The 16,682-nt window shown below is 42.4% G+C and overlaps 1 protein-coding gene across 5 annotated transcripts in view; it reads right to left on the minus strand.

The window, feature by feature from the left end:
• LOC125294036 (IQ motif and SEC7 domain-containing protein 1-like) overlaps window positions 1–16,682 on the minus strand; it is a 121,298-nt gene that overhangs the window by 94,633 nt on the left and 9,983 nt on the right. For all 5 annotated transcript variants that reach the window (XM_048242385.1, XM_048242384.1, XM_048242390.1 and 2 more), the window contains exons 2-3: window positions 10,842–10,871; window positions 3,587–3,694 (exon numbers count right to left, since the gene is read on the minus strand). In XM_048242385.1, the coding sequence (XP_048098342.1) occupies window positions 3,587–3,694; window positions 10,842–10,871 (138 nt within the window). The remainder of the gene's footprint in view (window positions 1–3,586; window positions 3,695–10,841; window positions 10,872–16,682) is intronic.

Here is a 16,682-nt window from a genome sequence, read left to right on the forward strand (position 1 = left end):
ACACAGACCTTGGAAGTAGATTGCTCCTTTAACAAGCTGCTTCAGATCACTGTTTGCCTGGGTTTCCTCCTCGGATAAAGGCAATTTGACAACCCCACTTATCCCCCGGCCCTGGTGTAAATAAAAACGGGCATTTTCATATCTGGTCAGGTTTAATTGAATTGCTTCACTGGAGCTTAAAAGTGCTACAGAAACGTGCCAGTCTGAGGTATACTGTACTGTAAACCATTACAATTTAGTGCTTAAATGCAGAGGCAGGGACGTTCATAGGTTTAACATAGATATATTGTCTTTTCAGATTCCCTGTTCTGCAGATGCATCAGTCCCGTTGCCGTATGCAATCACTGTGTCACTGTCCTTTCATCCATCCCTGGATGCCATCACTCTTCCATGACTTTGCTATATTTTCTACATATGGCCCCTCCATCAGGGATCCATACATGCAATCAGTGCATCCCACACACACATACTGTACGGTATATACGGTCTGATCATCACAGCCTCCCTGCAGGCCTTTCTTCACGTACTGTAGTCGATACACAGTGCTTTCATTCTTATGTCCCAGAATGCAATCACTCTGCCACCGCCTCACATGTGGGTGTTGTCCTCTCCGTGTTACAGCGGCGGTTGCGATCACTGTGGCTCCGAGGCTTTGCACTGTTCACGCTCCGTTCCATTGCCTGCGTGTCTTTGTAGCAGTCTCAAGAGGGAGAGGAGACATAACTCTCAGACTCCCTGAGAAACCACTCTCTCAAATCAATAATCACTAAAGCACACAGCCCAGCACAGTCTCCCCAATCCCACTTACTCTCTAACTATAAGAAAGAATAAATACACAGTATACACACCCTCTCTCTCTCTCCCCCTCTGGTTCCTTCTCTCTCTGTTTTGATTGAAGACTTATTTATGGTATCAATCTTCCTCCCGACAAGAAAATTATTGGCGGAGCTGGACCTGCAATTTCACCTCCTCACCTCTCGACAGAGACCCCACTGCCAGCTACATTATGCACGAGATTTATGGCTTTCGCTGACCTCTGACCCGCACCACAGCCGCAGCGATCGACCCACGCCATTATGACTCGCGCCCTAGTGGGGGAGAGCGATAGGCACCCTCCCTCCTCCGTCCACCACCTCCCCAGGCCACTGGTGCTGAGGACCTGGGCACTGTCCCAACCTCGCTCTGGGCAACCTCAACGAGAGAGAGTGAAAGAGTGAAGAGGAGAGTGAGAGAGAGAGAGAGAGAGAGAGCAAGAGAGAGACAGAATGGAAGAGAGAAAGAGAGGGAGAGAGAGAGAGAGCAAGAGAGATGGAGAGAGAGAGGGACTGCGCTGTGCTCTTCCTTTACCTCTTCCTCTGTTCCTCCGTGTGGCTCAGCTCTTGGCTAACTAATGCTGTTGCCACCACATAAGGTGTTTGGGAGAAGTCTGCTCCAGAACGGCAGAGTCGCATATAAATACCGCACACGTTCACGGCATCGGTTGCCATGGTGAGAGGAACGCGCCGCAGTACGGTGACCCAGTTGTGTCGCTGCCACACCGTCCCACTTCCACTCATGACTACAACAAAGCCAGAGCACCGCTCGCCTCCCGCTCCCCTCCCGCTCGCCTGAGGTCATCGTAGAAGAGAGCGCGTCGAAAGAAGAAGAGGAAGATTACAAAAGAGAACTCACCAAAGACCAAAGCCTTTCTGTTTGGCTTGAAAGACTTCCCCATTTTAAAACCCACAATTATGCTAATTATCTCTGAAATGTTAATATGAAGCAGTCATAAAAATGCCAGCCAAGACTACAGTCAAGTCAGAGGCTATTTTCTATAGCTTCCATTAAACCGAAACAATATTATGACAGAACGTGTTCAACTTGATACAAAAAAAAAAAAAAAAACACCAAAAATATAATCTTTTGACTAGTTTTAGAGAATAAAAAGAGTATTACATTACATGAGCCTACAGAATGTAAGAATATACAGTACATCTTCTCATATGCACAACTGAAAGACAGTTCTGCATATACATACATACATACATTTACATACATACATACATAGATAGATAGATAGATACATACATACATAGATAGATACATACATACATACATAGATAGATACATACATAGATAGATAGATAGATAGATACTTTATTAATCCCCGAGGGGAAATGTATGCATGAACCACACTGAAAGGACAGGCTTTTTATCATCAGTGATGCAGTTTTGTTGGTGAGGCTACGTCTGTGTGTTTTTTTTCCTGAACTTGTGGTGTACGGTATACGGTATGGCTGAGTAATCATAAAATGCGGTTGAACCATTGACAACAACATGAATAACTGCAACATGACCGCTCTACACCTGCAGCTGAACATGGTTCAGACAGAACATGCAGTATCTAAACATGCAGTTCCTGAACTTTCTACATATGTGAAATGACCAGAATTTGGTTCCAGACACTCTGTTGTTTCATACAGTACCCTTAAGTTCAAGTGAAAGTTCCACATACAACTGAGAACACATTGCTCATACTGACAGAGCATTATGGGTAATAGACAAAATACATAATATACTGTAAAGATGATGTATTGTATCACCAATGTGTGCATAATGATGCATTTCATATAAAAACTACACGTCTTAAAGTGTTAATGCGAATTTGTGCCATGTCAGCAGTCAGGAACAGAGCATTAGCATAATTAGCATGTCTGTGTGAATAACAAATAGGCAGAAAATGACAACTCACTATTATAAGACACAACAAAGTCAAATTAACAATGACATTTTGTCCCTACTGCAAAACTACAGGCTGTCTGTGTCATAGCTTTATTATGCACACATCTTTCTACATAACTACAGAGAATTAAAACAAATCTTGGAACCTCTTTTTAATCAAAACACAGCACAATATTTTAGAGCATGACAGGCCTGCTGCTCAACAAACAACAAAATTTTCATTTGCAGATTTGTTTGGGCTTAAAATAGTCTTTGCCCTGCTTAAAAATTAAGCAACTAGGCTAATTTCAATTTGAACTCCAAATTAGTGTGGGCAAATGGATGGAGATCACAAGGCGGCGATGCCATCTTGGGGCAAACCTTGTGAAGCCTACAGCCCATTGTAGCCGGTTGTGTTGTCTGTGCTTTTACTCCGTCCCAGCTGTTTGCCTCGACACTCGGCTGAAGAATGCTTCTGCCTCTTATAAAATTAGAGCTGCTCACAGATGTAATATTGGTGCCAAATCGCATTGGAGGAGAGCGGGTAATTGAATAGGAGTGGGGAGTGAAAATGTAAGCCGCTCAACGAGTTTATAGAGGAGATCAAAATGGCCGCCGTGAGAATTCAGGATGTTTGGGACAAACCCAAGAATATGAACACAGCAAACAACCAAGTTTTTTTTTTTACTTCTGTTTGAGAAAACCAACATCAGTACAATGCGTTCATTTAAAAGTAAAATGAAAATTAGATAATCTATACGAGTCTCTCATCCGTAGCTGTGAAAAGTGGGCCCTCCTGACAACCACATCTCACAAACACAAGATGCTACTTGATTCACTGACAATGATGGTTTTAGAAGAGGAATAGAAAAGTGTTTCACTGTACCCAAAAGAAGCGGACTTCCACTGGCGACATGGGAAGGGTCTTCTGCACACTGGTGATATGAGACTGCCTGGGCTTTCAATGGCTTCCAGGGGAAGAGATGCGTGTCTTCTTCAGGGAGAAAAAAAACATAGCAGAGGGAAAAAACACATTTATATTCAACAGCCTTGGCATCATTCTGAAGCCTTCCTGTTAAATAGTGCAGGACTGGGCTGTTGAATAACCACTTCTCTAATGGCAAATGAAGCGTTCTGAATCAACGTGTGATGTTGCGAATTATAAACACAAATTCTTATATTTTTGTCCATTACACATATTATTTTTTAAACTATATTCATTATTGGTCATACATAAGCATACACAATAGACATATTATACGACATAGTTGTACCATTTTTCAGCAGTGTCAATTTATACAGAGAAATTTCAAAGCTAATCTAGTTTGGTAGCAACAAATCATGTTCATCATGGCAAAACATTATCACATTGCCATTTTAAACTTCCTTCAGCCATTTTTCTCTGGCTAAAACAACAGCCACCCACAACCTGCTATCCATCATGGTAGGTGTTCCAGCCATAGCTACCAAAATGGCGTCTGCAGGTCCAGGCCTTTTGCCAGACACATCCATGCCAAAACAAATGGGGTGTGAAGAGTGAGAAAGGGGCAGAGCGAGGCAGGCAGGCAGAGAGAGGGAGAGAGAGAGGGAGAGAGAGAGGCAGAGAGAGAGAGAGAGAGAGAGAGAGAGAGAGAGAGAGAGAGAGATGGATGAAGGGATAAAAGAAATGAGGGCAGGAGCAGAAGCAGCAGCAGCAGTAGCTCAGCACCTGACGCCAGCAGCGAGATGGATGAGAGAGGGGTTGTGGGGTTGAGCCCTTTTACACTGAGCTGACAGGTAACGAGGGAGGTGTAAAATAGTTTTTTTGTTAAATCCCCGGCCAATACACCTGGCTCGAAAACACACACACACACACATCTACCCTTTAACACTTACCCTCCCCCTGCACACCCGTATATCTGCCCCCAACGCCTCCACACACACACACACACGCACACACACACACACACACACACACACACACACACACACACACACACACACACACACACCCCGAGGCCAAATACGAACGACGGCAATAAAGACATGGTGAGCGTGTCCTGTGGGAGCCTAATTGGTGTATCAGAATGAGTAATTGGGGAGGGGGGGGTAATTGAGGTTTTCCCATTGAGTCCTGACACTGCCTGTCGGATGTGGGAAGGTTGGGGTGTGGGGATAAACATGAACCCAGGAGCCCTCAAATCAAACATGTCCTCGCTCTGTCTCATGACAGTGTTAATGACGGGCAAAGTGGGGCCAATGGCTTAGAAGCCATATTTCTCTCCTGAGAGAAAGAGAGTGAGAGTGAGGGGAGAGGGAGGAAGAGAGAAAGGATAAGAGAAAAGCACAGAGATGTGGGGGTGAAAGGAAGAGAGGGAAGGATAAAGAGAGAGAGAGAGAGAGAGGTAAAGAGAAGGAGGGGAAGTGACAAAAAGGGAGACACCTCCTCAATGATGTGTCTCTCCATTGATAAATCCTGGTTGCTGTTAGAGGCCATAAATATGCAGGTTTAAAAGCTTCAAATCCATTTTTCTGTACAAGAGCAAAAATGAAACTTTAAAAAGTGAAGATTGTAAAATTACACATTGATTTATTTATCTGATATATTTCCGATGCAGTGAAGTTGTAATGCATTTCTACAGCAGCACAAAGACCACCAGGATATTTTACTGAACATCATCAGTTTTCAGTAATGAGGCCTTAAAATTGACATCTGAAACAATCAGACATCAAACTTCAAATGCATCCGGCATGTGGTTTCTGCAAATTCATTGCAGACTCCTCATTAATTATCTGTCAATTCTAGAACAAGAATGATTAGCCTATTACGGCTCCATATTCTGAAAATGCCTCCCATCATGCCTCCAAACATCTGCACATGCAGTATTAAAATATACATTAGATTGTATTATATTATCACAGATTGGTCATTAAGCGCAGTTTAAAAGAAACAGAGCTGAAATGCTGCATTGCTCTATGTCTGCTTTTCATGATTAGGATATTGTCCACTGTATGGACCACTACAGTACAGAGTATAAGAACTAAATCTAAAAATACAGCACAGGCTACATTTACACGGAATGCTATAGAAATGAATCAATACTCACAAGACAAAAAAAGAAACAGTGGACATTAAAACCACAGCAAGGTTTTCTACATGCCATTTATGGAAGAGGAATTCAATCCACTCATGTGGCACGATGAAGCATTTCTTCAGTATTTATCAGTTCATGACCGAGTTTACGATTAGTTTTAAAACACACATATAAAATGACATCCATTCCTCAAAATTGTGTGCTTAAAACACATCCTTGGTCTGTCTGTCCTACTCTTTTCTATTCCTGTGGGCTTACTGTGAAAGCAAGAGATGCAAACACAAGTCTTCTTCTCAAGGACACAGTCAAGCAGTGTTCTTCAGAGGCCAAGTTTAAGTGCACGCATGTACAGAACTCAAAGGTATGTACTGGTCTATACACAAACGACATTACTGGCATGAGTGGAGGGTCTGTGTGGATTTGTAAGTCAGATGCACTTGTCACATGTCTAATGCACACAGACAACATGGGTCTTCATGAATGGCCCCATCACAAGCAAGAAAGACAACACGCAAGTACTGTACGGCAAATAATCCGAAAGACTGGGAGTGTCCAACTGTTAGACTACATGATTATTTTGCTTGAGATTTCATGATTTCTGCTCAGATTACAACATCTTCTTTTCAAGAGCCAATACTAACATATAGCCTGGTCTTAGAACAAGTGTGATCTTTGAAAACACACATCAACACATCAACACACACACACACACACACACACACACACACACACACACACACACACACACACACACACACACACACACACACACACACACCATCTTCATGACACAACACATCACCCAATCGGTGCTGTGGCCAGCTTTCCACTGAGGCAACCATTTGTATACTGCTCAAAAAAATGAAGGGAATACTTCAATCATACACTGGATCGGTACTCTGACAAGTAAAACTTTTGAGGCGAGTGTTTTATTTTGCAAGAACTGTCAGACATTCTGTGAATGTAGTTTGAGAATGGAGAAAAGGGTGGAAGGTTTAAAAAAATGTGTTTTAACAATTGTGGAAAACTGTAAGTGTTTCCTTACATTTTTTGAGCAGTATAGTTATCAAAATCCTGATTGCATCAAGAGGAAATGAAAATCTGTCCAGGGGGGATATTAATGCTATAAATGCATCTGCTAAGTACCATAAACATAATCATAAACAGGTGCGGTTCTTAGAAGGTTCCCCAACATGGCATTTGTATTAAAACATATTTCTCTGTGTGATCTGTGTGGACAGCCTTAATGTGGTAACAGCATGGCTCACTCCATCTCCGAGACTGCTATGACCTTAGCAATACCCCCCCCCCTCACCTGACGCGATTGGCACCTGAGGCCCTGTATGCACTGCCCCTCATCCAATCAGTGCTTTCCACCAGGTCATGACCCTCATTAAACAAGGCTACGCATGCAGGAGGGAAAAAAGCTCAAGCCACGGGCCGCCCGGAAAACCCTGCAATTTGTCTCTCGTGCGGCACCTCAGACTGACCGTACACACACCCATACCCCTAACACACACACACACACACACACACACACACACACACACACACACACACACACACACACACACACACACACACACACACACACACACACACACACACACACACACACACACACACACACACACACCACTGACGCGAAACATTGTTTGTTTGACCTTGGCCACGGTCAGCTAAAGATGTGATTAAGGGTTCAGATTTATCCTTCCTTCATCTAAGTTACTTGCACAACCTTTGCTTTGAGTCGAGAGTGAGCAGAGCCCGATACACATTTGCACAGAATTACAGCGGAGCCGCAGGAAATGCACAAGTATTAAGATGCAATCGTTTCCATTTGTGGCTTTCCATCCGATTATCATGGGGCTGCTAATACACTGCAAATCATCCCACACTCTGCATTCATTCACAGACCATGACTAATAGCAAGCTAATAAAAAAAAAAAACAATCTTGTTCCATTTTCACCTGTTTAGGTGCATTTATTATTAATCCAAGCTGAATATCATATTTAAACTCTTTCCTTTTTTTGTCTGCTGGCTAAGTTAGGTATGACCCTTTTGGCAGGGTGTCAGCTAAACAAAATGAATGCACCGAGCTGAAGACGACATCTTTTGATCCAGTGGCTTATTTACATGAAGACAAAGGAGAGATAATTCCTACTTCGTTTAGGCCTCTGTTATGCTAAGCATCACACACATCTGCTTTACCCACCAGTGGAAAGTAAGTCTGTGTGTGTGTGTGTGTGTGTCGTCTGTCCTTCCCTTGACGGATGTTACATTAGTAAATGTCTCCCTACATTTGCCATCTGTTCTTGTGTGTGCGTGTGTCTATTTATTTGTTGTTTGTTTATTTGCCTTATGATTTTCAAGGAGAACTAAGTTGACAAACAACAGAAACAGCAGTTTGCACTTGTGTGCAGTTTTCATGTGGTTTAGCTTTGGTGTGGCTCTGAAAGAAATACTGCTGCCTCTGCAGAGTTAAGCTGCATCTCCCCTGGACCACTTTGTCCCTTTTCCATTAATACACCCTCCTTCTATTTCAGCCTTGGATCAGATACCCTCTCAGAAAAGGAAGTCGGAGAAAAGCACTCAAGACTCGCTCTCAGAAAGAAAAATCCATCTCCAATGAATGACGTTTTGAGGAGAGGGAGCCTCCTTAATCCTTAGCATCTGCGGTTGGAGTAAATAAAATATGAGTGTAATTTGTTAACGTTTTGTGAAAGTTGTGATTTACTAAGCTGTCTAGGGATCCCCTTCAGGGAGGGACTGGTACAGGGAGTGCCCCTGTCTGCCAACAGCAGCTGAATTTTGTGGCGTTTCAGGGAACATCACTGGGACTGTGTGAACGAACGCCAAACACACCAGCACAGACGTGAGCAGGGGGAAAAACAAGGTCAGTGAGTCTGGCATGATTCACTATTGTTTCCTCACAAACACACACACACACACACACACACACACACACACACACACAGCTCCCTAACCATGACGTGTTTTTCTATTTCCCCTCTCCATTTTGAGCATCAGGACACAGTCCAGAGGGAGGAAGATTATTTATGCAAACCCCCTTGACTAACTTCAATGGACTTTAGGCTCATACAAAATACTGAGCATTTACCAAGCAACAGGAGCAGGCTATCACCTAACCAGCTCAGTTGCATTAAGTGACATTGTATTGGTAAACTTAAATATCTGATGCTGTAAGGTCCAGGTGAAATTCCCCATCATAGCCAAATAATATGAAAGCTTTAGGAAAATAACATGAAATCACACCTCTGCCACAGACTCAAATGCACAGTGTAAATGGAGTCCTCTAATTAATCAGTCTACAGTACTGAGGAACAACACTTCATACAAAGTTACTTGCAGAAGTGTATTCTCTTGAGGATTTCCAAACACTGGCCACGGAAAGCCATCTGTTTGAGTGGTGCCTTTAATCCCACCTCTGATTGCCGTGATGGAATTATGCTGGGCTTACAAACGCACACTTCCGAGGTACGGGCAGGGGTTTGTGCACATGGGGAATCAAAAGGTAACCAAACCACACTGCCAGTGTGGAAAGTCTTTTTTTTCTCATTAGTTCTGGCCCTCATACAGAAAGACCCACGGATGAACACCTGGAAGTGTTGCAGGCGGATAGCTCTTCAAAACACATCATGTCTGCTGTCTCAACCAGGCATTGCCCCATTTGCATCACTGAATTACACAACGCGGCCATTACAAAGCGTGCCGCTTGGCTTGGGATATCTGCTCTGTGCTCAGTGCAGGTTAAGCTAGGACACTGAAGTGAAAGGGAAATAGAACTGAACTACCTGGGGCCCTATACCACGGCCATTTCGACTGAGATACGGGAAATTAAAACACATATTTCTGTCTCCCGGCAACGTTAGCTGGTATAACATTAATATTAAATCAAAATGATAGCACATAAAAAACATAATCTTTTATTTAAACTAAATGGACTAAATTAAAGCCAGCTGAAACTAGAATTACCGCCTCGCAGTGGTATGCCTCCACATAGCCGTGAAGTTTTGGCTAGCATACAATGGTGTGGTGAGGCGTGTAATACATGCCTAATAATAGAATAACAAAAAGCCTAAAGTGTATTGTAGGTGCATTGTGGTGTCCGCATAGATGTGTGTGATTCCATACAATCATTTGCGGTCAGAAACATTTCATATTCAGTGAAAGTGTATTTCCAACTGAGTAGTACAGGAGACTGGTAAAGTGATGATATACTTATACTGTATGAGACATGTTTTAAGGTATGGTGGTGGGAAATCACATGACTGGCCTTAATTTGTTCTGATTGGATGGTTGTTAGAGTTTGTTAGGTGATGACTACAGTTTTGATTTTATTGGGATATAATAAATAAAATTGATTTGTGATATCTGACCCATAAAGTTGAACCAGTTGACATCCAAGTGACCGTTCATTGTTCAGTTAAGTGATCCTACCCGATAGCCAAAGTTACTTAGTGCAGTTTGCCCAATCCCCGCTCAGACTATGGCGATGGTGATGTCCCATTAAATGTACCATTAAATGTACCATTAAACATTATTTTAAGGGGGAAAAAATCCATATGGTCATCTTGGAGTCGTAAACATTTGTACCACACTTGCCTCAAGGTATTGAGATTGAGAATGGGATATACTGTACATGTGGTCACAGTGACCTCTAAAACTGAATCAGTTCATCTTAGAGTCCAAGTGAACATTCATACTAAATTTGAAGCACGTGCCTTGTACCGTGCTTAAGATATCGTGTTCACGAGATTGGGGCAGACAAGACATACATACAACCTGACGTGCAAACGTACAGACTACCCAAAAACAGAATGCCGCAGCTATTGCTGGAGCAGATCTAGGCTTGAAAAGTGCTCACAGACCGCTCAGAGGCAATGTAAAAATAATACAAAATAATATATTATCAAACGGTGACAAAATGTAATACACAAATACAACACTGAAAATATCAATATAACAATATAACAAAATCATGTTGGGTGAATAATGACATGGCAGAACAACAGGCATGGACTCATAATGAAGTTATAACATACCTGACCATCTTTGTGTTTTCGCATTGCAACCTGTAAACACAGGCAGAAGAAGAGAAGACAAACAAAGATAAATCAGTGACTGTGCAATTACATTTTATGAACGCAGATAAAATATGCAGTCAGGCAGGCAATTAAAGCTTCGGAGGAGTCTGAGAATTACAGAACAACACATGCACACGTCACAACAAAGATTACTCTGGCTGAATATTACCACCAAGCAATTAGTTGCCCTCATTTAAGAAAAAAAAGAGCTGGATTAACTGTGGCCGCGTTAAGTAATTAGAACTGGTCCGTCGTTTGGTGGCATGGTTCTGGGCAACGAATGATGTCAGAACTCTAATAACCGTGACTGTGCTTCTGCTGATGAATCTGCTTGCAAGCGGGCAGTGGGCCTGAAATATTCATTCCTCGCGGAAATGAGGACCGCTATAGTCGTGTCGCCAAGACACCGGCCAAAAATATGCTGTCTATTGAACTGATGGCTATTCTATTTAGTCTAGGGGACATTAGTCAGATAGGGCTACGTCAGTGAGCAGAATAGAAAAGCCCTCAAACAGATTGAACCAAAGCATGACGCACACATATGCTGTATATAATAACATCATTACAAACAGAATATTTGTTAAGCCATTCTGAAACACTGCAGAAAAGGGATAATTATGGGTTTGCTTTCATGATTTTGAAAAGGACAGCATTAAGCACATGCCCAGTGTCGTTACGTAACCGCTGTAACAGAGGAGTCATCCATAGCTCTGGGTAGTCATGGGGCCTCCATAGAATGTCGCTAAGCATTACGGAGACGTCTGACCCACGGCGTGGTCGGCGTCACAGCGTGTGACTTCGAGCTGCAAGCCCCCAGAACACAAAGCATCTTGGCTAAGTAATAAAACAAACAAATAAACGGAGCCGAATGTGAGCTACAGTGTGCAGCCTCATAATGCAGCAGTGCCCTGGGCCCAAAGCTACAGGAGAGTGAACTTATGGTACTCATTTTGGACACAGGGTTCTAGCCTCATCCTCATTTTGGACACAGGGTTCTAGCCTCATCCTCATTTTATGGCATGCAGCCAATATTATGTTTTCAGAGGGGATTTACACCCTTGTACTTGGGTCACAAGTGAAGTCTAAGGCTTTAATAAGATTCAGTCTGACCGCAGATATAGTAAATCCTGCCATAGTAGCCATATCATCCTAGGCCCATTTATCTACTATTTCTTAACTACAGTATAGAGTACATTTTTACCCACTACTAAACAAGAGGCATTTCCTTCAGTATAACAACACACAAACATACAAGCAGTGGCAATTAGAAGAAAACACCTATATTGTGGACAGAGGTCAACAAACAAACAAACAACAAAACAACTACGCAACAGAGAAACCATCAAACAAACAAACAAATAACATCGAGGTCTGATTTGGGAAACAATGTACAGTCCAATACTCAAACAGCAGAGTCAGTCCAGTCAGGCATTCATGCTCTCAAATGACTGCTGTGCCACTCAGAGGGGAGAAGCCACAGAGTCCCTGGTAAACGCCAGCCTACGCCCGGCGGGAACGCCAGTGCCATCAGCCGTGAAGCCACAGAGGAACAGTAAACTTTACGAGTGATGCACAGGGCACGCCATCTTATGTCATATCTTATATATGCTGTATATAATATCCTATTCTTTGAGCTCTGGATTGACAGTGTGTGTGTGTGTGTGTGTGTGTGTGTGTTTGAATCTGCATGCATGTGTTCTGCTTCTGCATATGTGTGTGGTGTGTCTATTTTTGCGCAAATGAGTGTGTGTGTTAATCATAATCAGTTTGAATTTCTCTTTTTGTCTCTCTCTCTCTCTCTCTCTCTCTGTGTGTGCAAGTATGTTAGTGAGTGTGTATACAGATAATGTCTTTGTGCAAACGTGTGTGTGTGTGCCCATTTGCACACATTAAACAAAGTCCGTCTGTGTCTTTGTGTGTGCACGCGAGTGGAAAGCACATTAATTGTACTTCAGCACCAGCAGCAGCACAGAAGTTGGGGTAAAAACTTGGGCAATTACGGCAGTCGTAGTCAGGCCTGGGAGGAGGAAGTGGTTCCCTTAGATGTCTGCTGGCTAATGCTGCTGCTGTGGAACCATCTGGGCTCTCCCAGGGAGCCTGCTACTCCCCAGCCTCTACCTGCTCTCCTGCACATGTGAGACAGCAGGCAGGCAGGCAGTGGAGGCTTGGCCCACCCCCTTCTCCCTCCACCAAAACAAAACACTCCACCGTCCCCGAAGATTTCACAAAGCAAAAATAGCACTGATGCAAGCAGGAGGACTAATTAAAAACTGAGATGACAGGCTTGGTTTTGAAGTCATTTCGGAGTGGTGGAAGAAATAGTTATCCAAAACAATCTTTGATATTACCAGAAATGGTCAACGCACACTAAAAGACAGTATTCTGGTTAAAAAAACTGTTTTTTGCAGAATTTTCACAGTCTGATTTCAAGACTTGAGTAGCTTCAGCCTCACTGTCGCACAGTCTGTGATTTCTTGTACTGGGAACCCCAGGAGTCAGGCTGGAGATCGAAGTTCTTTCTGGAAGCAAAACTTTATTCCCCAAAAACCCAAACATGCCAAGAACAGATGTACTTGAACAGGATAGAGTCTGGCGGTCTCTTAAAATCAATAGTTTCCAGCCTGTTTAATCCATCCATCACATATTTCACTACAATCACATATCACAACCACTCTCACATCAATCACACATTTCACTTTCAGATATATTAGTGCCAATAACAAAAACAACATTTAAAGGACTTTTAAGTGAGGAGGCTTCACTTTTACTGTGTCTCACTAGTCAAACACATGTCTTTTGTTCCGTTGAATTTCATTTGTTTGTGTTTATATCACCCTATAATTCATCAGGATGGATATTGATGCATTTACACACACAGGTGCAGAGGGACCAGGAATAAAGGGCTCATGGCATTCTGGGAATAAACATTCAGTGCTTTTCACGTTATTACAAATGAGCCCATCATTGATTTCGGTGTGTCTATACTAATCCTTTCAGGCGGAGAACAGGGACGCTATAGGTCACAGCCATCAGTAAATGACGAGGGGATTCATTCAAACCCAGAGCCTTAAATCCGCTGTTAAATGAAAACTGCCACATCCTTGAGCAACCATTCATGCTTAACAGAGTCAGAACAAAGCAGGCTCTGCGTCCATTTCCTATGGTTTTGTCGCCACACAGCCCAAAACCTAATCAGAACCACGGACAGCTCCCTTGTTAAAATACATAAAGCCCACGTTATGACAGAGGGATGAGTGGACATATTATTTCACAATCAAAACAATAAGTCAATATTCATGATGGCATTAATATGTAGTGATATGGCATTGAGGGAGCAGACATATACTGCAGGTTATCTGTGAATTTATCTTAATCCACACAAAACAGTGTACGATTTAAACCAGTGTCCATGATTCAAATCCATGTGTTGGCTGAGTAACAGAAAGGACATCAGTCCCAGTGCAATAATCAAGATAATACCGTACTCCAATTATGGAATATTAGATATTGCATCATCTTTCTTAAAAAACAAGAATATTAAGGGTCACTGAGTCTTAGTGCATTCAGGATGAGATCATGAATAGAGCTGAATGAATGCTCATCAATGCATTCTGGAGTGATTAAAACACAGTCCTACTCAGCTGTCTTTAAATGCATACATGCTCAGTTATGTATAGACAGGCTTCACTGTACATGAAATTCACATGGTACAAGAGCTAAACAAGCAGAACCATGAACTGAGCAGAAATCCACTCACCAGGCAGGGATCTTTTAATCCATCACCCTCCCAAACTCCAAATCAATCACCCTGCACAATTCACATCTGCAATTCAGCGTGGAGGTCAGCAAAAGGTCTTGCTCATGAAAACGCATAATATAAACACGTCTCCTTAGTCCTACGACCATAACCACACTATACCACATAATTGAATGATACTTCAAAGCTACTCTCTACAGTGAAAAGAGAGCTCTCCGATACAATAACAACAGCATATATTTCTCGCACACTGCGGATTCATATTCATAGGATATATATTCCTTTATCATTATCATGGAAATGAATTCTACATGTATTGGCCTTGAGAGAAGGTCATAGCCCAAATCCTTCTCCCTATTATCCTGATTGAAATTACAACCAACAATCAATCTGAACGGAAGGTTCAGCAGCTCCGAATTGTCTTTTGAAATATAACCTAATTTCCATGTCAAAACGAATAGCAGTCAGTGAGATCCCTCGAGTAGATACCAGGGCCCCCCACACCGCACCTTGAGAAGCACTAAGAGGAGACTGGGCAATCAATCACAATGGCATTATACAGCATGCTGCTACTACAATATCCGTTCCTTTTATAACACCATGCATATAGAGACGAGAAGACCGTGACCTGTCAGTTAAAATATTACAAATCGATGGGCAGCAGGTGAGTGGAATGGTGGAGAATCTTGACTGGAATGAACACACACTATAAGGGTTTTATTTACTGAATTCTACTGAACTCGTGTCCAATGTGTCTCTGCAAAACAAGGCTAAAGGTATTCGGCTTATTTGCAAACCTCATTTCGCATCCTACGTCAAAGAAAGAAAAAAAAAAAAAAAACCTTGAAATTCTAAAACTGAATATACAAAAGAAATCAACAACACAGACTGCCTACAGTATTGTGTATATGGATGTAGACTAGACAAATAAGGAATTATTAATAACCTTATCGAGCCCATTTTGGCAAAAATACTTACGCCCATAGACTTAAAAGTTCAGCAATGCCCTGTTGCACAATCTTGTGTATGCCAGGGTTTCAAAATAGGTCATGTTGTGGTAAACTAACAAGATGCAGTTAACTGCTGCATGAATATTTAAAACACTGTCGCCATAACAGGCCCTCTTGTCAGCCATGTATATTAAAAGCATGGTGCATCAATGTAGAGGGAAGGGAAGTGTAGAATAAATAAAAAATGCAAAACATTAAGTACATTTGTTAGAAATAAATTGTTTCTGTTCAAAACATGTTGAGGATCCATCTTGTTTTGTTTCAATCACAAGCCAAATACGGATCAGCGCATAGCACTTGTTCACCACCATTCAACTGACAGAAGGATCCAGGACAACACGACCATGGATTTTTCTCCAAGGTAACTGAACCCACATACTGATGTAGTCAGTGACATACTTGTCAAGTACTTGTCAACTGGGACTTACACATCAACTAAATGAACAACTGTAAACATGCAGGTAAAAGACATGACTAAGCTTAGGGGAAGGACAGGCTCATAACTTGACAGTGTTCAGGAGTTGGAAAGCAGCGAGGCATGGCAGCACTCTGGTGAATTTTAATAAGACTACCCTCCCCTACCTCTTCCTCTTCCCTCTCCGGCTCAAATTTGGACCAATCGCACGCCTGCTGCAAACATGAGTTTGACGAGTCTTTTTTTTATTTTGTATGAAATGCCAGCTCCCATCGGAGGCAGAGAGCTTCTCGCAAGTACATTGCGGGCTCCAGTGAAAAAAATCCGACAGAGTCCCAAATCTCCCGAGACGGCAAGAGATTTCAGACCTCTCCAGCTTCCTGTAATCTCATCTCAGCCCTGCCTCCGCCAATCCCGACGTCCAGCTCCGACTGTGAAACTAAAACCCTACATTTCCCAGGGAATTTGTGGGGAATATAAATTTGGGCATGGGCTCGAAGACAATTAAGGGTTCTGCTACCATAAGAGCAGTCGCTTGATGCAAAATAAGGAAGTACAGCACATTTCCATAAAAGTGTGTTATCTGGTTTCAAGTCAAAATCGCAATGCACTGTAGT

Source organism: Alosa alosa, chromosome 4 (assembly GCF_017589495.1).
Source record: "Alosa alosa isolate M-15738 ecotype Scorff River chromosome 4, AALO_Geno_1.1, whole genome shotgun sequence".
NCBI classification, from domain to species: Eukaryota; Metazoa; Chordata; class Actinopteri; order Clupeiformes; family Clupeidae; genus Alosa; species Alosa alosa.